This window comes from Opisthorchis viverrini (assembly GCF_000715545.1).
Source record: "Opisthorchis viverrini unplaced genomic scaffold opera_v5_262, whole genome shotgun sequence".
Taxonomy (NCBI): Eukaryota; Metazoa; Platyhelminthes; class Trematoda; order Opisthorchiida; family Opisthorchiidae; genus Opisthorchis; species Opisthorchis viverrini.
Window position 1 is genome coordinate 683,108 of NW_008751916.1, and position 25,040 is coordinate 708,147.

Sequence of the window (25,040 nt, forward strand, 5' to 3'; positions counted from 1 at the left end):
ACACAATATCCTAGCTTTGAAAAGCTCGAAAGCCTCATGTGTTTCTCCAGTCGATCCAAATTTTGCACGAGTAAGTCGTGCAGTGGCGCAGCGATCGTGTTGAAATCCTTAACAAACCGCCTATAGTATTCTGTTCGTCCCAGAAATTGCCGTAGAGGCCGCTTTGAATTGGAAACAGTAAAATCCTCGTTCTTTGCCAAGTTTCTGGAAGTCAGCCAACTTCTCCGTGACCCACTTTATGCCATATGCAGTGTCAATGAACTACGAGAGAGCTATTTCTGGGCTTCATTTGTCCGCAGGCCAGCCGACCGTATCCGCTTTAATACAGCGTTTGAACGGTTCCGATATCTTCCTCGTACACGTCATCATTCTGCGAGGCATGAAGAGCCGAAATGTAAATGGTTACCCCGACTCTCCAAACGGCATTCGTCTGAATTGATATTCGGTGTCCCTTAACTGAAACGCCGTTTTCTCTCAGGCCTTCACCTTGAAAGGTGGTTGCCTGTATCCGGAACGCAAGTCGAAATCAACGAAATATCGAGAACGCTGTGGCAATCGAAAATCTCTACAACCGAGGGCACAGCGTCAACACTATATACGTTCAGTTCAATCAACCACCGAAAATCAACGGGAAACCTGTGTTTTCTGTTCGTTTTCCCTAAAGGCAACACTGTGGTATTGTACGCACTTTTGTCTTCTTCGATTATGCCATTCTTCAACAAATCTGTTTATGGACCTCCTCTGATGAGACCATAAGGTCGAAAACGTTCCGATGACGGAGGAATTTCGTGTTCACTCCACGGGCAGAAGTCAAATGGATCCTCATCGCTCGTGAACAGTTCGGGGTAGTTCCTCAAAAACGATCCGTACCTACGGAAATTTTCGGACACACAGCTCACTCACGGAAGCGTCTAGGTAGACGTCAAGGTTGATTGCGCCATACCTTCTAACCAGCTTTCCTGATTTAGATCAACCACGGAACCTGTGCCCTTGGGGCAAATCGCCCCCAATATTAACTATTCTACATCTGGGATGATCAGGGACGCATGCGGAAAGGACTTGCCGCCTAACCGTATCGAGTGCTTTGGCAATCCCTCAATCTTCAGTCGATATCCATCTCCCGCTCTCACAGCTAGCGCGCTTGGATCACTATTCGCCTCAGCGATACGTCGGCTGCTGTATCAATCAAACAACTCACTTCTCTCTTCTACCCCGACAACTTCTTGTATGGTACCGTGTCAGTGCGCTAATCGCGACCCGATCGGAAAAGCGGAGTACTCTGAAGTTTTATTATGTAAAAGTGATCGGGTGCGGGGACACTGATTCTCCCAGTGGCCAGGCTTGCCGCACATGTAGCACCGGCTGCTTCGAGCGTGACGCCGCGATTCTGACTTCACGGCTACAAGCTGTTCAAAGAATCGGTCCACCTTGGTCAGCGGTTTCTCCACCGATGAACGTTCCAACTTCTCGCGCGACTGCCAGTATGGTTCGGCCAGTTCCTGGGCCAGATGCGCCAGCTGCCCCACACGCAAATGAACAGTTGCTCACGCTTACCGCCACTGGGTACCAAGCGTCGTCCCGACCTCTTCGACGAACTGGTTCGATAGCAACTGGTGGTGTGACACACTGTCTGGCCCCGGCTAAGCGCGATTCAACGACTGCTCAAGGCCAGCGAAGAACACGGTCTGGTCAGACCAGGGTGCCATCAAGGCCTTCGTGGACCGCCCCATAGCCTACTGGCGTTAGGTCGGAGTGTCGAACTCCGCTGCATGCACTTCCTTCGCGGCGCCTCAGTCCATCTTCCGAGGGGCTCTTCTGGCCGCATCCAGGGCCGACTTTGCATAGCCCTTTGAGGAGGGTCTTCAGCGCCGCCAAAATACCCCATCTGTATCCAGTTCGGCAGTCTCCGCAACTTCCTCAGCGTCCTTCGAAAAGTTCCGAACGTCCCCAACCTTAAAGGGTTGCGGCGATGGGATCTTCATTTTTATCCTGGTGACGGCCCTAAATAAAAATAAGAACGCCTTCGCTGCGGAGTTGTTCATTAGGAAATGACAACTGACCGCTTACAGACTATTGGACAGGGAAACTAAACGCTCGTTTGCATCTTATTTAAAAAACTGGACGTCCATCTTTCCTTAAACGCGTTTTCTTGAACTTACCTGGATATTTATTGACCCGAATCATTCGTTGCTCAAATCCAAGCAAATGTTACAAAGCGACTCCACTATTTTCGCAATAGATTGCCACTTTTCAAGAGACGCAAAGAGAAATTTCAAGAACAACAAATTCTACTCGCATGCCTCCCCATCAGTAGTTTCACTGTTACACTGGAAGTGGGAGAACGGAGTTCAGATTAATTTTCGCCGATAATATTGAAGGTTGTTTATACAAGGGTTTGGGTGTTGTTTTTAAATCTGGAAGAAAAATAAAGGTTTGGTGATGCATTGTTGTTTCTTAAGATGTCTTGCATATAAAGTCAGTAGTTAAATGCAAAGGGTATGTGCGGAACATAATAATCTGTGTTTTGTTATTCACATTGCACAAGTATTAGCATGCCTAAAAGGCCGTAAGTAGTGGTTTTCTGTGAATATAAAGGTACAAAACGAACGTAAAATGATATCTAATTCAAACATGTGCCGATGAAGTTGTTTGGTAACAATCATTATAATTGGGCAACCATCCGTTTCGATTAAAAGGGCAACTTTTCTTCAAGTTCACCCGTTTTTCATTTTGTTCCCATAGCAATAGATTGTTACTTCGCTACAATAACGAAATTGTATCGCTGTTGTGCACACAGAAAATTTTATATCCCTCGCTCTTTACGATGTTGCATCATATGTGGCAACACTGTTGGGTTTCTTCCCGTATGACTGTCTACTAAAATGAGCGTTTAACACTGCAAGTCTCAGGGCAACTACAGTAAATATTGGTGACGAAAACTAAGATAACGCTAAAGTCGACAATTTGAATACATTCTCACCCAAGTACATCTGTCTTTAATGACGATTCCATGGGGATTCCGCATTCAGAGGAAGGAACACTACCAATTATGTGGCAGTTAATTGTATGAAGGCAACTCATATATATTACGATATCAAGAGACCGCTTGTACAGGCAGATTTCAAATGTCCGAATCAAGCGAGTTATTCATTAGTCCGGCGTAGAATGAGCGGATACGTCTAAGGTGGATTTGCCTATTTAATTGGCACAAAAGTTCGTTCGTTGGTTGGATGGTCAGCTACTGTAAACAAAAATGATAACGCTTAATCATCACCAGATCACAATATATATAATTTGCCGAATAACTGCAGTGTACACAGGAGCATTGGAATATGGCCTTTGCTACCCTCGGAATAAATAAGCATTGAAAATATGACAGAACAAGCTTCCTCAAAGGTCTGCTTCTGTCGACCTAAGTGCAATTGTGCTTTCAAAGAAGTGAGTTTCTTTCAGGATTTGTCTCCATGTTTCTGTTGGTTGCCGGGTAAATCAGTTCAGGTTTATTTGCTGCGTGCAGCTAGGTGATGTCTATTGTTTTTGACTAGTAAATACTTGTCTCCTGGGTGTAGAATGGTTGGGGGACGTAGACGGTGTTTAGAAGTTCAAAAGAATTGTACAATATGTTTTTGAAAAGAAACCAGAAAGAAGCAAATAGTAACGCTAATTATCGTAGTAAACGACAACGCATAAGCGCAGTGCAAGCTACTGCATTCCTTGTTTTGAAAAGTAGTTTAAATTCATGCGGCAAGTACTTGTTATTTCGTATATTAATAATCATAGACGCTGGTGATAAGTTTCATAACTGTGCAAAACGTACGAAAGGGTAACCATTACTTGTAATCTGGCAGCCCAATAAATTCTCATGCATAAGGTTCGCCATTCCATTGGCTCATACTGAATAGAGTCGCCATTATTTTATCATTCGCTTATTTTCCCACGTTAAACTTTTTAAAAATGGATGGGAAAATTCCCATCAGTGGTGTTAAGAATGTTAACTGCCTCACCGTATTCCTTCAAAACGCACTGATACGATGTGTACAAAGGAGGTAAATTTTGAACTTTTTGGAGGACAACTGATGTAAAAAATCGCAAACGGTTATCGCAAAAGAATGCCACAAACACCAGCGCAACTCTGCATTATTTTCAAGTATCTTGCCAGAAGAATCACGCCATATCCATTCTTTTATCTACAAAGGGGACAATTGCAGAGTCTCCGATGAGGATTCAGATTGCAGATTTCTTTATTTGCTCCAGATGCTTGATTATGCAATCACACTCCTCCCTGGCATTCTCCGAATCACTGACCAATTTGTTTCAGAAAATGGTGAGTGACAATGATACCATAATTAGAATTTATCAGCCTGATATTATTTTGAAATAATACCAGTCTTGCTTATCTGAGGCGCTTTTCTAACTCGCAGATTAACACTAAATGGAAAACGGCCAACATTTCGGGCGTCAAATAAAGCAAAGTTTAATTTGCTCCGATTCGTGTTATTACAGAATAGTATATTTGTGTGGTATCTAGTGAGTATTACCAGCTATTTCGGGACTCGCGGACAAAATGCCGCGTCGAAGCAGAATGACCCACGTGAAATATTTTGAGTTGTACAGAAATGAAAGCATACTACTGCGCGGATGGCAGGGCACTGTCATATCAAGTCAGATGGCAAATTCGCTAATGGTCAACTGCCTCTTCTTGTACATCCCAAATCCTACCTGCAAATAAGAACAAACTAAGAGACTATTTTCAGTGGCACCTGTATCATTTCGCAATAATTTACCCAGCTCTGCTCTTGGATTGAGATATTTTGGTTGCATTCCCCGTTCCGCGCCTCGCAAAATGTGCGTTAGCACCAAAGAACACCACGAAGCACGTTTTAAAGCCAATCTCCCTTGAATGACGACACCAGGATATCTGTAATATCGCTGTAGGCATCAGTGTTCTCAATGCGAATATCGCTAAATCGTCTACTTCTTCAGGCTAGCATGAGATTTTTGTGACGTTGGCAGTGGATTATACTGCTTGAGCCACGCAGTTACACAAATGTTTCATACGAAATTATAGGAAACTTTAATTCCGTGTGGTGATCTACTACTCTCTTCCAGATAGTTGTTCTGGTTCATAATTTTCAAAAATGTTTGGCAGGATGCTCCATTTTCTCCATAGTTGCTCTGTTTCCAAACTAAATCGGTAATTTTTCTTCAATTTCATATGCTTACGCTGACCAAAAAATCGTACTCAGTCCCGAATCCCTTTGAAATGTTCACTAATTTGGGTCGTTGCACTTTGCTACCTGTATCAGATAATCCACCTTATTTTTGGAGCCGACACGATTTCATGTATTTATATTGTGTTATCCTGACCGTGCCATTATGTTCTTGCCTGACTCTAAGTTAACAGACAATTGGAGGCATACATATTTATCTTTATCGTTTTTATAACCAATACCTGAAATCTAACTTAAGAAGGATAAATCATTAAGGAATATACCTCAACACGGCATCATTCAATGATATGGCATCTTGTAAAGCTTCTTTTTGCAAACAACTGTTCAAAAAACAAAAAGGCCGTGAGTATATCTTGTCTGTTAAATCATGCATAAAACAAATTGTTCGAATTGTAACGCAAAACGTGAACCGGTTTTAACCGGGGCAATCTAGCCAGAAATATTAGTTTTTCCTCATGAACATAACATGGAATAAAGCAGATCTGAAGTTTTGTCATATCTCGTATCTAGTCCCATTTTTGCTTTCGGGATTTTGAAGTCATATAAATCGAAAACGAAAGTTTTGTACCTACTTATTATTATTATAATTATCATTTACTAGTACTCAATACAAACGCTTTGAAGGCGCTATAATCTCGATGCTTGCCTGTTCAACCGGACATTAAATTGCTGAAAATATCAGTGCGGAAAACAGCACAATTAACTTGAGAGAAGATACTGCTACTTTCAAAGAACCTCTTACAATCGGAAACGATTCGAAAAGATGCATAATAGCTTGCGCCGGTAGCTGTGGTATTTTCCGTAGCAACAAGACTTAAGTGCTAGCAATAGTTGAAATTCCAAATCAACACTGAAGCCAAAATGCAAACTAGCTGAACCATTTAAGATATGCTTTATTTAAATAAATACTACTTTTAAGTTGGTCCCTAAATATGTTGATGCATTTCCTGAACACTAAAGCACAAAGCACGAGCGTGTCTGGAATCAGGTCAATAATTATTTTTCATCAAGTAAACACCAATTTAGATACATAAACCTGCAGTAAAATCCCTCTAAACTGCATGAAATATTTGTGCGCACTCTGCGGTTGGATGCAAACCTGTTTGTTAAGCAGAGGGTTTGTAATCTGAATGTACTCGTGAAATGTTGAAATGTTTAAACACGAGATAAATAATACGAAAGACAATTCTCCAGTCGGTTATTAACGTAGTTGACGTTATGATTGTCCCGTGTAAATAATAAATTTAACCTCAGGAATTAACTTGGGGTATGCAAACTAAAGGCTCCGCAATTTAATCCAAATCATTAGTCATACCACTTAACTGCGTTGTGTTTTTACTTTGAAATTCTGTGCAAGAAACAAAATGTTGCTGAACTCGTTTATATATTCAGCCCTGCATTAGGATCAAATAAACAAAAAATAAGCAGCAGAAAACACCCATGCTATTTTGTAATCAATAATTCAATCGATCTAATATTTTTTTAATGTCGGAGGTGTAAATAAATATCTTTCAAGGTGTAGAAATTAAACATTTCCATCGAAGACAAAGTTTCACCGCGCACTTTTGAATCAAGGATACGCATTTGCATGGAGAATTGCAGCAGGGTTTAATAGGCGCAAGGAGTTATTTAACTCAATAACCTACATACTAGATTCCTAAAACCCACTCAGCCACATATTTTGAAACCTTATTCTAACGGCATTTTGCAAGCTTTCCCCTGTCATTTCCGATATACAGACCAAATTACGCTCTCTTAATGTGTACAATATTTTCTATAAAATGCTTGCTTGGCACAAAAATAGTGGGTACGTGTGCTTACTTGTTGTAATATGTTGAATATTCAGGCTCAAATCTCAATGTCATAAACAAATAGGAACGCTGCCCTAAGCTGAGAAAAGCAATTCGATAAAATCCTCCACTTAAATATCCCCCAACAGCAAATAAAAATTTCACATCCATTTATTTATTGTTCACTTTTATGCTCAATTTATTGTACGCAAGTTAATGCCTGTATAATGACAGGTAAAGCTTTTTACAATTTTTATACAATATATTAGGGGATGAAAATTATGCACTGCTCTAAATTAATGAAACTTGTTTATAAAAAATTACCACATGGAGCATCCTCTCAGATTATTGGTTGATTACCAGCAAGCATTTTTTTGCTTTGGAAGGATGAGGTGCTCTTCCCCTGAACAAGCATTATTATTAATATTATTGTTATAAACTTTAGCTATACGTAACTCAATGCGACGCGTTTTGCTCCAAAATGTTTCAGCTGTGCTTTTTTGTAACCAGTTTATTACGCTTTTGAGATTTTTTACTTCCAACTTCCATTGTTTCCAATGTGGCGCAATATTGGTTTGAATTTTCCCAAGCACTAAACACAACAGAAATCTGTGATGTCAAGACTATTCGATAAGTAAAATCACCTCACCCCTAGTCAGACACTCGATGACTCATAGTGCATTTTATTGAGCAACTAACGTTAGCTAATCAGTTGAAAGCAGCCCCAGGTACACTTGACAATCCACTCGCGACGCAGCTTCTGGCGTCAGGCCTAAAGAAAAAATATTCAGTATCGATTAGTTCCATGGAATTATGCTGGAGAAAATGTGGCAGTCCACACCTGCACGTGTTTACTTGTCTTCCTGTCGTAATTAATATATATTTTCATTTTCTAGTAACCTGCGCAGCTTCTGGCGTCAGGCCTAAAGAAAATATATTCGGTATCGATTATTTCCATGGAATTATGTCGGGGAAAATTTGGCAGTCCACACTGGCACGTGTTTACTTGTCTTCCTGTCCTAATTAATATATATTTTTATTTTCTAGTAACCTAAAAGTGAACATTGTATAGTGGAAAATTTAGCCTGAATCTGCAAGTCTTCTGCAAAGCTGGATATCGCATGGCCAACAGGAAATCGTTTACTAAAGAGCAAAACTGCTATGATGAGCATTTTTCGCGGTTACGCTTTGAACGTTTGCTAACCGCCTGGGTCCTTAACACAAAAGGAGGTTCTTCTTCATGGCAGTAGCATTGCGTAGGCTGACCTCTCAGCGGTAGTACTGAAGACACGTAGTTACATCATATTCAAACAATATCTACTCAAGTATAATTTGGATCAAGTGATTTCAGATGAATTCGCACTACTTCTTCAAAATAAATCAAGATAGTGACATGTAGGGAGCAACATAAAATATAAATTTTCATATCTACACTGAATGACATCTTAAACAACAGAGAATGGCTTGTGGCTGGCCTGCGTGTTTGCTAGATGCTCAGTTTTACCGAAGCCCAGACAGTATGTGACAATCACTGGAAGCTAACGGTCCATTCGCTCACACAAATTCGGCTCATCATAATTGGAGTTTATTGCTTCGTTGGCATGAACGACGTTTTCTTTTTGTCCGTTTATGTTATCTGGAGTTACATCACATCTTGGATACACTTTTCGGTAAACATATACGGTGGATGGGACCTATTGCGCTGCACAATGCTACCTAACCAGTTTACCGCCGATGTCGTTGACTTGTTTTCGGATCGTTCAACTTTTAGAAAATAGAAATCCTTTGGCTGCTTTACTTTGACTTTCTTTCTTTTTCGAAAATCTCGTTCTCTATCCGTGGGAGTCCGAGAACTTCCGCATGACTGCAGGATTTGATTTGCGAAATTAAATAACAATAAGCTAAGGTTGATCCGGCCCACAAATAGATCAAACGCAATCGCGCAACATTTCACCCTGAAAACCTGGACACCAATGAGACAAGGTTCTTTCTTTTTTCTTTGATCGCAATCCTAAATACGCGTCCTCATCCAACGTCCACGAATGCAGGAATTGTGACAACGATGCCTGCAACAGTCAGTACTTCAGGGCATGGTAGGTTTCAGTAAGCATTATTTACGTAAGACGGAAAAGTGACGCACTCTTCCCAGAGGGTATGAATGAATGACTTTTGTGCTGTCGAACTTAATTGGATTTTATCCAACCAGCAATGTGCTCCCAGTACGCGCGCTTGCGAAATACTCTGTTAATTTACATTTCTCCTCCAGAAAACCGTAAATACTCCGACACGTCATATGGTTGGGCAACAGTGCCCTCATTATTACCGTTGACGAGTGTGATAATACCGCGTAACGTAATAGTTATGTGATAGCGGAAACAAATACTGAAATACAGCGTATCGGATAATTCTTCACTACATGCGCTTTGTAGTGAAAATGTTTCAACGTTCTAATCTGTTTGTTGTATTCTAAAAATAGTTGCAATTTCCTGAGTTTTCGAAATGTACACATGACAAATTTTTACCCACTCCGCCCCATGCATTCGTTTTAGTGTAGGATCCTTTATCAAACGTCCCTTTCCTGCCACAGTGCGTTCACAACGCCGAATTGTCAGGTTGGGTAAACAGTCAAAAATGTCATCTTCCGGGTTTGCTTATTCAAATCGCGGGTATTTATGGGTGCGCTCAAGATTTTGCAGTTAGGTGGTTGTTATTATTTCGTTTGCCGAACGTACAAACATTCAGTGATGCCGTGTGAACGGTTTGCTTGCGCCACACGTAATACGCGTCAGTACGCGGTGTCCGTATTTAGGGGGAATCGTTGACGAAAATCATGAGTGCCGGAGAAGGGAGCATAGGCTTTGAAGCGAACACTGAATGTTTCACTTTGACCAAACACCGCCATCTGAGTGGTCTTTGAATTTTGCCGGCGGTGACACCCAGATTTCTTTGGCAGACAGAGTGTTTCATTGTGGGCTCCGAACTTCGGAACAAGCGTTTTGGAGCTTGCACAATACACAGGATAACTAATTTACTGCATTTAAGATGGGTTCAGCATCCAGCGGTAAAACGTCTTCTTCGGCATTCTCTCAGTCGGGCTAAATTACCAGTTCTAGCATTGTTCAAATGCAGCAAGTTTGGCGCCGCCGAACTTTTCGGTTCACAGTTTGTATTTTCGTTATAATTGCGCACGACTGGGCGATTGAGATTCTGATTTAAATACGGCATTCGTAGAGGACATATTGTGAGCAATGCGACTTCTTCTACGCGAGATGGAGAATCTCCTTCAAAATGCTGGGATCATTTGTCGCATACCTCGGGCTCTGGAAGAGCACATGTACCAGGTTTGCCTGCAGGGCTAGGTGCCCAAATTCCAACAGACACGGGATATTTACTGTCGAGATTTTTACTAAGGAAAACAGGTGCTGTCATGAATAACCAGTGAATTGTTCTTGCAATTATAATTAGCCGAGTGTAAATCGAGGACTTATTAGGGGGGGCAAGCTAAATATGATGAGGTTCATCAATTGAATATGACCAACGTTAACGCATAACAGCACGTAGCTTCCTATCAAAATTTGATTTTGTCAGCGTCGTCTTCTTTTTCCAGTTAGTGAACCTAGTAAATGTATGTTCTAAGGAGTTCTAAACTTCTGGATTCAAAAGCGTGGCGTTAGCCAGAATAAGTTCAATCATTTTAAGGACACGTATCTGTTTTTTTGAACTCTTAGTTCCACAGCACGTAGCTTCCTATCAAAATTTGATTTTGTCAGCGTCGTCTTCTTTTTCCAGTTAGTGAACCTAGTAAATGTATGTTCTAAGGAGTTCTAAACTTCTGGATTCAAAAGCGTGGCGTTAGCCAGAAGAAGTTCAATCATTTTAAGGACACGTATCGTTTTTTTGAACCTCTTAGTTCCGTATATTATGTATAGATACACGTATAATTATTCCGTTTTCCCGGTAAAAAATATCGTATGGCTGTGAACTCTTTACTCACTAAGCTTCATCTCCTTTTATAAATCAGGTTGCTTTAGTAACCCCGTTATCTACAGTGTCTGTAGAACAGCTCAACCCATTGCTGCCTAATAATCTCTGTTATTGCAGATGCGCGCTTCCAAATAAGGGAGATAACGGTCTTGGGAGCCCTGTTAGTTGTCACCAAGTAAGTGGGAAAATCTATTCAAACTGCAAGGTGCTTCTTGACAAATCGCAAACACGTGTGCTTCAAACCGAATTGGGGCAAATCAAACTCCTGAAGAACGGCGGAAATAAGCTTAAGCAATTGATCATCGTCCAAGTATCTATTGAAGATATACGGCAAATGTTGTGTCCGAGATTGCCTGCTACTGTTTTCTGTTTAGCAGCACATTTCAAACAATTAAAAAATTAGCAAGACGCAACTAATGCTGGTTTTATTGGATAGGCTGGCAAGCATTTTCTTGCTATCAAATCGATTATGCACCAGGAGAACCGGTCTGGCAATTTTACTAATAAAAACCCTCCAACTCAACTGAAATGTAGCAGACATTGATGTATAAGCGAATTCTACATGGGAGCAAGTATTTTAGAAAAACAAGAACTCACTAACTGTTGCTGGCATCACACTCTATTGTCGTCCAACTGAGTTTTCAGGGAACCACAGAAGCAAACCGAGAATATTCGCGTGATTTTTAATCTCGTTGAGTTTGACATGTTAGTTCCAGTCCTACAAATATGGGCTTGGTGGAACACTTTCGTCCTGGATAATTCAGATGAACGTGGCAATTTGTGCAGGTGCGGCTCCGTGTTTATTATGATATTTGTAAACCGCGAACACTTGCCTGGTAGTTGAGCACCATTTAGTTTCATGCGCAAGATTCGGCCCCGTGAATCATAACGCAAGGCATAATTTGCACTTGCAAATATAGAATATAAACGTGCAAACCAAGATTTGTAAAAATATTTACGTCAATCCTATTGGCGTGTTTTCAGAACACTGGGATATGTATGAAAATTGCCGCCACAACGGAATCCGAATTTTTAACCCCGGCTTACATACGTTCACATCAATCCCAGTCACTACCGAATGCATGATGGCTAATTTGACAGATTGTTAACATCGTTTTGCAGCTTCATTTTACCCCCGTCCAATGAATCCCTATTAGACATTTTGAAACTATAAAAGCGATTGTTCCATAAACTGCATCTTACGTGTTTAAAGCAAAAGCTCTCTAACTCATAATGTAACGTTAAAGATGATTACATGCCAAGCGGCGATCGGATGCCTTAGGTAAATTGATCGTATTGGGTTATTATCCCGCGGCTACGGACAGCCGTTTCATGATCAGACTGAGGAGTTTGGGGTTAGCGTCTTTTGAAACATTTTGTTACCCTTCCACCTTCATAATTTGTGCTCGCGGAGCACCGTTTGAATTATTTTTGAATGCATTCTCTCGAACTTCAGGACTGTATGAATCCAGCCCCCGTTCCCTGTGCTATTCGAATAGACGTACTATATTTTCTTGTTGATTTTGATACGTTCGGCTTAAGTTGGCCTGCAGGAACGTTTGCACCTTGACAGACATACTTGTTCTAGTGTTTTTCGCTGGATCATCCTATAGCATTAACTCGACTGGCAACGACTCCTCGTCCGGTTCCCTGGACACTGGAGTCGGGCGAAACGCAAACCACTAATGGAGAGGGGTCATGAGCTTACTTAATGACGACCTCATTAGGTAATTATTCGATCCCCCCTATATGACTGGGGATAACTGCAGAGGCTAGGGCACAGATCCCATAGCACTGACACCATTCGTGGAATACCTGGCTACCTTAAACGAATCGCGCATTATTGATATGTACCTTAATTCTCACATTGGCTCATAACTCTCTTTGCTAAGTGTATAACTGCCTCGATGTTCCAGCGCATGCGTCTACCAGAAAATGTGACCACTAAGACACGACAAACAATGTCAGTTAAGATGTACTTTGTCAGAACCTGAGTGTAGCACCCGATAGTTGTAGCCCAGGGTAAAACTCAGGCTTTTTCGACAAAAGTGATACATGTAATATTACAATTGTTTTAAAAACATCTGGCTGTGAATGCTCTTTTTCAATATCCTCCTCTAAACATTTACCCGCGCTCATTTTAATTTGCACGGACTACAATCGTCAGTGAGGTACACCCACTTGAAAGTTTTATATTCTGCATCCACCCCAAACACCTTTGTTCGATTGGGGAGTGACCGGTCCTTCGTGTATTCCGACCCTGTAACCCAGATAAATTGTTTCTTCGAGCGTGCAGCAACTGGTAAATTGTTTGAATGCAGGACGGGTTTTTACACGAAGTACATTTGCTGCGAGCGTCAAAAGCATGCAACTGTGTGTTACAAATTGCAATATTCCAATGAGCGTTGTCTCCTGCAGAATGTAGGCTTAAAGACGGGCTCCGGTCTCTGTTCACTTTCAGCAGGAGCNCTTTCCAGGGGGAGCCAATACCCCTGTAGCCATATGCTGACAGTTGCAACATCCATCAGTGCCTTACTCCATATTCACATTTAACAAAGTATTCCACCATGAGAATGCTACTAGGGAATTGTTAGTATTATGTGTTTAGATGGGTTAGTTACCGCTCAAACCAAACGATTCGTCGGATTGTGGTCTTTTGATCTAGCAAACAAATGTAAGTTTCTATCGCGTGACCAAGAGGGAGATAACCTTATACTTGATATATTTGGTTTTCGACTACCAACGTGAAAACTGTCGCCTTTTTTCTAAAGCGATGATAACCAGATGGCAAACGATGCATCAAGATTCTCAGCAGCACCGCAACCGGACTATAAAACCTAGTTTAGGAATGTTTTGTAACCGAAAAAATACTGTAACAAGGGTTTTCTAGTCTACTCCGTTTACGGATTTGATTTCTAAGCCAGAGCAAAATGCCTCCGCACGGATGTAATTATGCTTTGCAGATCTAAGTTGGTGTGAAGCTTATTGTTAATAGCTACAAGGCCTCCCAGGATACTTCAGCGTCCATTAACCCATATGAATAGGGATTTGAAGACTCAACTTGAATAAAGAAGGCAGTATTAACCGAGAGTCCCGGAAGTGAGGTTAATCTCCGGGCCAATGACAGCATGAACATTAGCAAATGCAGTTAAGCCTCTCGGGTGATATTGGCATTTTGATATGTGTCACGTGTAAACAATAATGCACACACCGGCGTTAATAAATAAAAATGAGAAATGTAATGTTGTAGCGGCTAGTGTAATTCCCTAAAAGCACGGGTAAGTTGTTGCGACCCGCTTGGGTGATTGTCATAAGTTCGATGGGGGAGAATGATCTTATTATCCGTATTTCTTCGGTGCACTCTTCATCTCCAGTTTGTTTTCGATGAGACGACGCACTGAAATAAAGGTATTTTAATAGGTTTACCTTCCTCTCCACGGGACGTCCGGTCCGCACCTTGCTGCTTCAACCGTTCAGGTAGAAAATGGAATATCTAGAGTAACAAGATGTAAAATGTAGAACCTTGAAGATTATACATATAAATTAGTCAACGAGTTACAACTGGAGTCAGGTTCGCAGTATGTTGAAAATTTAATGCATAGTTGTTGGTAACAATATCACACTTTAGTGAACAGAGCCTGTATTCATAGAAAACACCATACACGCTGACCCCAACAACTGCATCATAAAGATCACAACTGTTCCAAATGTCGCCCAGATTCACAAAACAGGTACAGACAAGATTGGCAAGCCTGTCAATTTCTCTGAGAACTTTGGTTTATAGGAAACTGCTCTGAGAATGCGCTTACCACGTTAGCCTCAAAGGGGGCGAAGCACGTCAGATAGCTTTCAGCAAACGTATGTGTTTTATGACAATAAAAAATATCGTAAAATCCCAAATATCCTACAAAGTACACTATGGAGCCCTTTCCTTTTCCTAATATCATCACAGAGAAACGTGTTTGATTCTCCAGTGAAAACCAAAATCATAAGCAACTCAGTGTGTTTGTCGATGTCTTCAAATTAGCTGGGGAGAGCTGCCTTTCTTCGGGTAAGCCTGAAGGTTTTTCAAATCACCCATATTAAATAACCCGGTTTATCCACAGCTAGCATTGGGTGAAATTTCTAAATGCGTTGAAATATTAGACACCTGACTAAAGTTTTTGTAGTATTCAAACACAGATTGCTGCGTTACTACTAAATTTTGATCATGCGATTTTGTAAAAACTCACTTGCAGTGTATTCACACTTATTCACGTTACTGAATAGCTGTATAGTGCACGTGTTGCAGTTCACCCTATCGTTCCTCATTCTGCAGGGACGGTCGAATCCTAGTTGGCATATAACGCTGGTCTACACTGCTGGTGTTTGGTGGTCATTATGGGTAGGGAGACACACAAATCATCACGGAATTTATCCTGCAAAGATCTTGCAGAATATATCACATGCATTTCATGCAATATTACATATGACGCATAAAATGTCTCTGTTAATTAAAAGAAGCCCTTGGATCCAAGTGCCATCTCTTTTGGTTCATAGTTATTTCGTGTCACTCGAAGCCATGTAGCTTAATTATTTTACCAAAACCCTTGACGCGCTCACCGTTTTATTCAAGCAAAACACTCTTATTTTCACTATTTTGGCCGGTAGATCGTCAATAAGCATTCGAGTTTTAACCACGTGCACTCGTCACAAACAGCTAACATCCTGTGGCAGCGCAAGCCAGTTAATCTCGGCAAACTTTGATTATTCGAGTAGTCTAAGGGTTCATCATCATCATCATCGAGCTTTTGACATCCGCGTCTATAGTGAAGCATTGCTTCCGTACAAACATAATTTGTTGGAAGATCTCATTGTGAATAATAAAAAGAGGGGAACAGGAGAGTGAATTATTGCTAGCTGACTACAATAAATCCGATGTGATAACAGACACATCCCCTTGATATCCGAAGCTCCGAGCTAGAGGTAACCATGGGGCGTTATCATCCCAAAGTGCAATCAGATGAAATAGGCCAATCTACACAGTACTTCTGCCTCGCTTGTTTTGGCGCCAGATTGAATCACACCTAGGTTGGTGTGGGCACAAAGCTTTTCCAAATAAAGCAACTTGCACCTGATGATTATCCACACAAATTTCTTGCTTGCTAAGAACCAAACGAGGAGCATAAAGAACTAAATCTGCAGACTGGCCTTAAGAGTGCGACTATTCGAATTGAAAATGAAAGCTAATTTGTCCATGTTTACACCACTCCCGTTTTGACAGTCGTCCCCTCCTGCTCTGGCATACTTTTCTCGTTAATTTCACTCAAAGCATAGCACTTGACTCGAAAGTTAAACTTAGTGAAGCTGATCAGCAGTTGTTGTCTAATTGCCGTCTGGATTTGAACTCCAGGGATTTGACATATGAGGCGAGCATGTTTCTACATCCTTGGACGGAGTGTGTGCAGAGATGTTCTCTCAATACCTGACGCGCTAGGAACTCAGTCATTTAATCAATATTAATATTGCGTTCAGGCATAGTTACACAACATTTCAGTGAGCAATATACATCACGAAGATGCACGTGAAACAACATCTGAAGATTGGTGTTTTCAGGTTAGGAATCGTGGATACTACTCAAGGCACATTGAGGCCTGTCTGCAATTGGGCATAATGAATACGGGCTAATTCCACGTTTGGACTACTGAACCAGCCGGAAAAAGTCCCAATGATATTATCTGGTAAAAGATTAAACGACTGGATGCAAATCTTCGACAGCCTGTTAGTTTCGCTGACAATATGCGTGTCCATTTCTTGAATGGTAACAGGTTTTTTCATGCCAGTGCAACACATTGCATGCTCCGTCTGTCTGAACGTCAACCCATTATTGTTTATAGCCTGCAGCAAAACACGAAAAATACCCAATCCTGAAAAGTGCGCTATGAATTTGACCGGTTAGGAATAAAGTATGAAGTAAGTAAACGGTGTTGCAGCATTTGCCGTTATCTAACCTGCCATTGCCCTACTTACCGTTTTCAACGATACGAAACGTGTATACCAGGATGAAGCACACACATAGGCAAATCAGTTATCGCAATTCGCTATTGTTGAAAATGGTTGCTAGTGTTGGTGTGATAGGTAGAGCTGTTGCGCTGTGTTTTGGTCTACTTAATATGCAAATCGTGCTGCTGTTAATCCAAAAGGACGTCTTAAGGACGCATTTTGCTGCCCTGAGCAGCCAAGCTGATTACATGTAGTTGTCAGTTTGACGAATTCTGTCGCAAAATTGGCAATATTTGGTTGCAAAAGTCTTCGCATTAAAACACTACCTTTTTTCATTTTTTTTCACTTACCGGGGGCGACGATATTTGACAGCACTTTTGTTCCCTTACACATAAATATACAATAGCAATGCAAATCATTTCGAAATTTTCGGTTTGACCAAGTCTTTCGTTAAAACCACTACGAAATGCAGTTCCCATTGATATTCTCCGGAAAGGTATACATGTATGGATCGCAGGACTCAATGTTTCAGTAAAGGTGAACAAATTCAGCTATGCAAAGCGATGATTGCTTAATAATCTGATGTCGTGCCAATCTGCTGTCCTCGGTGTTCAGAATGACAGCTTCCTGTGGGACGGACTTGAGTTTCCTGACTAACATCAGGTGGCTCCAAACGAGGAATTCAGTGATGGGCTCAATTTCTGGGCCACTGACAATGCGACCATCAGGAATTAAAGTTAGTCCTCTCACGACCCCTTAGCTTCCTGATATGTTTCATGCTTAAAAACTAATGCGCACACATGTTGTGACGGGAAATGAGACCAGGACGAATTGATTTTTATTGTTATGATCTTCTGGAATGTGTTTCAATACATCAATTTAACCCATTAGTAATAATGCTATCCACCTCATTAAATGTTTCAGACAGATTGCAAATTTGTTTGTGAATTTCGAGGGTAAGTCGTGTCATGATCTTGCAGCAGACAGGATAACAATTAAACCATCAATTTAATGTTGTAGCTACTAGTGCAAGTACCCAAACATAGTGTAAGCTGCAGCGACCCATTTTGCTGATTGCTTCAACTTTCATTCGGAAGAATGCTTTCTGTACCCGTATTTCTTCATCAAAGTGGGTAAGTAAGTAAGTCTCCGTTATAATGACGTGTTGAAATATTCATGAGAGGAGGAAGGCCTCTACTGCGGAGTTGTTTATTAGAAAATATCAACTGACCAGCTGAAGACTATTGGATAGGGTAGATAAACTTTACTTGAACGCGTCTTCCCGAACTTTCTTGGATATTCATTGACTGTTGCTCAAATGCACACATATTCTACAAATCGACTTCACAAATTTCGCAATGAATCTCCCTTTCAAGAGGGGCAAAGCAAATTTACAAGAAATAACATACTATTCGCATGCCTCCCCATCAGCAATGCCACCTGTACAATGGCAGTATATGACATTTACCTTCGTGCCCCAGATTTGAAAAAAATTGACGGCACCATTAAAAGCTCTAAATAAAGTTTGATGAGCTTACAATTGTCATAAGGATATGTGTACTTGATCCGTAATCCACTAGCTTAGAATTTCGAATGAAAACCAAGTCCCCTGCGAATGGAACTGGCGTCGAAAATTCAACCTCTCCAGCTATAGCGCCTTCCGGGTACCTACTGCCACACCACTCGACGGAGAAACCAGCCAGTATAATCGCGCCATTTATTTGATGCCTCACAACTCTGATGGTCACACAGCAAATGCCAAACACGCCATTGCAATGGATTCAATTTGTCTGCCATTTCGAAAGGAAAAGACACTTTGATAAATAGTCAAACATGGATTTCCTTATATTTTTACTCAACTTGGTGAACGGATGATGCAACATAAGGGTGCATTGTACGTTATGCGTGTTTCTGGTTTCAGAACTGCTATCTGTGAGTTGCGATTTGGTGGGCCAGTATATCTGGGTTCTCTGGTATATATACTTCGGTAGAATTGGGATATTGACTTCTACGAGCTCTCCCCTACTGCACGTGACATCTAATTGTGTGCATCAATTCCTGCAGCCTCCGTAACACCCGAGAATCAAGCAAACACTTTATAGCTAATAGGGTTACCCAGTGTAACAATTTTGACTCTGCGAGCAAAAAAATTACTATTGGAAAACGAATTTTAAGTGTACCGTAGTAATATTGTTTGATAAAACTCGAAGCTGAAATTCGGATGCAAAGCCAATTTTCTCAAAATAATGTAACCCATTTTGTTATAATTTGGGTTCCAACCAACGTACCATTGACGTCACTAATGTAATAGTCTGAGTCCCTAGATCTGGGAGTACCGAAGGAAATAAATGAATGAAGTTTTTGACCAAATACTGTGTTTGATATTTCCGCTCTGTGCGTGGACCTATTTGAGCAATAATTGCGTCACCCCATTGAACGCATCAAGCAGATTTGCCAATCAAGCGTAACGAATTGTATTGGTTTTACTAAAATCATTGGGATTCATCTCACCTGAATGGAAATGTTGGTGGCATTACTATAAATTATACGCTCCTCCCTGTTATCACATATTACCCTGTTACGCTTTTGCATTCATGACTTACATTTATGTTTTGTGTTTGTGACCATGCTGTTGAAAATTCATTGAAACTTGCTCCAACAGAACGCTTACCCCTGGTTTTACGTATCCTTCATAGGTTGCACAAGTGATTTCCCCTGAAGAAATTTAGGCGATCTCTGAAGATGGGTAGGTTTTATTTTCTAAAAAAAATTGACAAAGCTGCAAAATAATGCCGAAAATTCCCTGGGATGGCTTTGGAGGTAGGCAGGTGTAGTTCATCGATGTCAGTTTGATTTTAGGTAGTTCCTGTAGTCCAGATTTAAGCATATATTTCTGGTAAGTGCTTTTTTGATTTTGTCGAATCTACGCTGACATCACTCTCCTCCCGTCCTCACGCAGCCATTTGGCTTAACCAGCATCAAGGTTTGCTGAGCATTTCCCGCGGTTGTGTATCAGAGCGGGTGTAGTTCATCGATGTCAGTTTGATTTTAGGTAGTTCCTGTAGTCCAGATTTAAGCATATATTTCTGGTAAGTGCTTTTTTGATTTTGTCGAATCTACGCTGACATCACTCTCCTCCCGTCCTCACGCAGCCATTTGGCTTAACCAGCATCAAGGTTTGCTGAGCATTTCCCGCGGTTGTGCTCTTATCAGAGCGCATCGCCAATGCAAAACCAACGCCTGTACCGGGATTTTAACGGAACGAATCTGACATTCTAGGCGTGAATGTTACAGTACTCCACCGGCGCAGACGGAAATCCCGAGAAACCTTTTACAATCCTTGGTTAATTGGATCGACCTCTCCACGTGAGAAGAAAATGAATAGCTCTAATTTGTTTTGCCTCCATCGTCACGTGAATACTCAGTTTTCCCATAGAAACCTTTTAATTATACAGATTTCAACAAATACCCCACTTTTATCTAATAGCCACTAAATTTTCTCGAGGAATACGTTTCAGGAAAGCAATCTGTGATAAAAGTTTATCTCACATGCGTGGTCTGTTGCACACTTCAGGAACGTATTGTCTACTAAACGTTTCTTCACCAAGTATTAAAAATCGCTTTCAGGGAACACCAGTTTCAGAGAGAAACAATTGAGCATCCGTATTTCCTAGAGGGGAAAATCTATCATCAAGAATTTCATCTGTTGATAATGATCCTACTTCTCCAAACGCATGCGGCAGACGCCGACGCTATACGTGTATTGAATCATAGAATAATTGAGCAACCACCAAATTTGCTAACAAACATAATTGGGATCCGTGCTTCAATTAGCGTATCAAACATGTCATGCTTGTGACAAAAGAACCTTGCGACACAGGAAACATATAAGCACCCGATGAAATGTTCATCTGAATTAACAATGACGCACAAACTATAGTTTGTTCTGCTCTTCGTTTCCCGGTACCTGAGTGAGACAATTTGCTTAAGTGCATAGTTTGCATTATATGCTGACCTGGCTTGAACAAACTTTTATTATCATCATAATAGTTACTTTAACCAACACCGAGTGTAAAGGCGCAATGTCAGTGGCACTGACGTCGCACCATTTTTTCACATTCGCATTCATGAACGTAATGTAATGTATACAAAATAGTAAAATTTGTCTTATTTGTATGCTTGTTATCGGGTGAACAAAATATTCTTCCACAAAAGGTGGGAGCCGCAAATCAGACAGAAATACGTGAGTGTGTATTCGTTTGTTTTCTGAAAAATGGTTAGCAAGTAAAACGAAGTATGAGAGACCACCAGCAAAACCCGCGGTTGTAGGACATAGCAGAGGTGCGCAAAAGATCAGGCAAGGCATATAGCGAACCTGAAAGACGACTTGCCTCCGAATTATTCGAAGAGTTTTCCAGACATGGTGCCGGTTCTTTCGAAATAAACGTTCCGAAAATTGGAACTACAGCAGAACATTTTAAATTCAATTGACGTGGAACATTTTGATGCTATGGAAGTAATGAACTATTTTCCAAGTTTACCGCAAAGTTTGTTGTCTGCAGAAAGACTGAGAAGAATCTTGGGTTTTCTTGATTGTTCCCAATTAGAAGAGTAATTCATGTCTAATTATGAAAACCGGTTAAAAGCATTCACTCATTTTCTCGCCCACACACGGTTATACGCACTACATTGCAAACATAAATTCTGGAAATTATTTTACGCAACAGATAGCAAAACTTGCATGACATGGCTGTTTCGCTAATTTTGCCGCCAGTTAAGAAGAATTGGTAGCTCATCGGGCACATTGGAGCACAGTATTTTGTTTGTTGCTAAAGCATCTAAAGGCGAAAATTGCTACCGTTACACATATTTAGTAATAAAGTTGTTCCGCTGAGGTTTCTATAATTTCTTCCAGCTAAAAATGTTAGAAAGTTTTAGAGTTTTCCTGTTGGTAATGTTTTGGAATATTGGTAGGTTGGTAATTTATCAGGTGGCTGTTGATCTGTTCGCCAAGCTTGGCAATTGATTTGCAAACGTTTCGTCACCATTCGAGGAGACATCTTCAACCAACAGCGCACTGAAGATGTCTCCTCGAATGGTGACGAAAGGTTTGCAAATCAATTGCCAAGCTCGCCGAACAGATCAGCAGCCACCTGATCTATTACCAAGAGTTTTCCTGTCTTGTTTACCAAGGAACGAAACATGCCGCTTCGATGGTGTCCTCAGCTTGTTGTAGCGCTTATTTTTTTCTATCTTTAGCCAGGTATCTTGTGGAATAAATTATGGCACAACTGAATATCAGCTTATTGGTATTCTGCATAAACAAAACTTTGCTCCATTTTCAAGTTTTATGGCTCATTAGCATGGTGTTCACTATCAAATCAGAGAAATCGTGAGAAGACTATTGGTGTAGGAGTTTTTCAAACATATCTCAAAATACGAGGCTAGAAATATCCTACAATTAGCGACTATGCTCGCACATTTTTCTTTATTATTAAAAGGGGAACTAAAAAATTCAACCTTGAAGCTTGATGTTGCAACAGGAAGCGTCACGTATAATTATCCGTTTGTGCGTGAATACTGTCGCTCACCAGGAAGACATTGTCTTTTTTTCTATTTTGTGTTGAAATCCAGTGAAAACTTTAGGACAATTTTGAACCTGCTTGGAAATGTCATCTAATTCATATCAAAACACGTGGACTACATCAACGAGTACAAAAATATAAGTGAACAGTAGTAGAATGTTGCTTGGTGGGATGTATTATGTTGTATGTTGAAAAGGTAATAGGTGATACGTTAACTTGCAGTGTCGCAGATAGTATGTGGATGGTAAAAGGAGTGACCATGACCAGGGTTTTTCAAGTTATCCGACAAATTCAATACAATTAATGCTGTACCCATAATGGCACGATTTTGTCACGTCCACTCCACTTTTCTAAACGAACTACCGTTAAATTTACACGCATGGTTTTTCGTTAACACTCTGTGGGTCTTTCCGTCATCATACTTCATCTGATCAAATCCAATGTCTACCTTTCGAATCATTGCGCACATCATTTGCGCAAACGATCATTGTGTAAGTACTGGATTCACGTGAATAACTCCGTTTCTGTCCAGATACAGCATAAATCCCAAGTGACCAAACATAGCGAAATGGGCCGCTACTTGCGGAAGTATTCTAGGTATCTTTGCGTTTGTTTTTCGCAAGTTCAACGTGACAACATCCTCACTCCAAGAGTGTTTGGGTGGACGTGAGCCTTACTTTCAGGTTTGCTAGATATTACTTAATGTCGTATTCAGTGAAGAAAAAATACGGTGGTTCAGCATTTTTCTTATATTCAGCGTACCCGTCAATTTTGTGGGGAATCATAATTCCCTCATTTATCCCTCGGCAATAATAACAAACAAGTGGGATACGTACAGTCCATTATGTGAAGGAACATGCACAATATGAAGATATTTGCCAGTTTACTGAGATGTATTGATAAAGTACAAATTACAAGTCGTAAGCTGCAGAATCACTGAAATAGGATTTCTGTTTTCTGCCAAATAGAAGATTAGATGACACCCTCAAATTGGTGGTCAATATAACTTTGTTTTTCTTTAAGCTGATAAACAGCTCCCATTTCGCATGAACTAGTTTGACGAGAGTATTTGAATCTCTGGTACGCAACCGGTCATATTATTATGCTTGGTGGCCCAAGCTCTAATCCGCACAATGTCTCTGCCGCTAAAAAACTCAATACGCATTTGACATCCAGACGTTTGTCCGTTTATCAAGTAAAATGTTCCGGCGAACTTGTTCCTCGGAGGAGCTATAGTCATCCAGGAGCCATGCTGACGTAAATTGATGTATCTTTGGTACGTGATTATTTGTAATGTTGCTGATGCTTCAATTTGATTCTGAGTTATCCGTTCATTGCCTACAATTGGGTTGAACAACACAGCGCGTACATTTAAGCTGTTTACCTAAGTGAACCTTAATGAATTTGTTTCATGTTTTCCGCACAGAAAATGGAAAAAAAGTGTTTTCCTAAGATATACTTACTTATGTTGAAGTTTATCATTGTAATAAGTTGAACTGTTTCCATTGCAACTATTGAACACATGTCCCGAATATGGCAAGTTGCTTGGATTACTGGAAAGCATAAAATACCATAGAAAAAAACGCTTCCTTGAAGTTCTTTGGGAAAATGTATGGAACATCGATTGCGTACTCATCACTAGTTTCTGAAGGCCGAATACCACAGGCTAATCCAAAATTTTAGCTTAACATATCACGGGGGCCCCATCCACACATGAAACACATAACGTGCACTTTAAGAAAACCCCCGATCGCTGATTATGCAAACACGCTCCGAAGTGCAATGAAAGATATTACACTGAAGTTTGCTTTCTTATGGCGTGAACTATGTTTGTTCCAAAATCTCACCGTTCGTGCACCGTTGTGAAGAATTACACAAATAAGGAACCATGCAGATTGACAAATCAGACAAAAGATTTTCGTCAAGATATTCAGACGTTTCGATGGTTCAAACCCCAAGCTTCCAGCAATTTGCTCAGCTGTCTGTGTTTTACTAGCTGTAAAAAAAGATCTCCATTTTAAGCAAGACACACAAATTAAGAAACATACGACGAAAAATGAATCGTGAATCTGCACTTTGGCATGGTTATCTTCAAGATGCTATTGTCCTCAATCTACTAGACACCCTTTCCGCAAATCTTGTTTATTGGATGCCCTTAATAAGTATGTTTTTGGTTTCCGAGCTCTATGTAAATCAGTAATAAAAGGGTGACATTGGGAATTTTTGGGAGTCTATTTTTTGCAACCATACACGCTTGCGATGTACTTCCGCAGGTTGACAGCATCCCGGGCATTATTCTTCCATCGCGAAACGCGGTGACTAGGAACCGCAATTTTGTGCTGAGCAAGTAGTATTCACTATATCAATGTTCCAAGGTTTCAACAACCTGACGTCCAGTTCATCGGGTACGCTAACATCATTAATATTATGGTGCATATAATCGCCCTTGTTCCAGATAGCTGTGGACA

General features: G+C 40.7%; 1 protein-coding gene across 1 annotated transcript; it reads right to left on the minus strand.

Annotated features, from left to right (window-relative positions):
- Positions 1-1,865: 1,865 nt before the first annotated feature.
- On the minus strand, positions 1,866-24,124 carry T265_14778 (hypothetical protein; the record flags this gene model as incomplete). Its single annotated transcript, XM_009175175.1, has 2 exons — positions 1,866-2,001; positions 24,036-24,124. Coding segments are annotated over 2 exons (225 nt in total), but the record flags the coding sequence as incomplete, so codon positions are not given.
- Between the last annotated feature and the right edge of the window lie 916 nt (positions 24,125-25,040).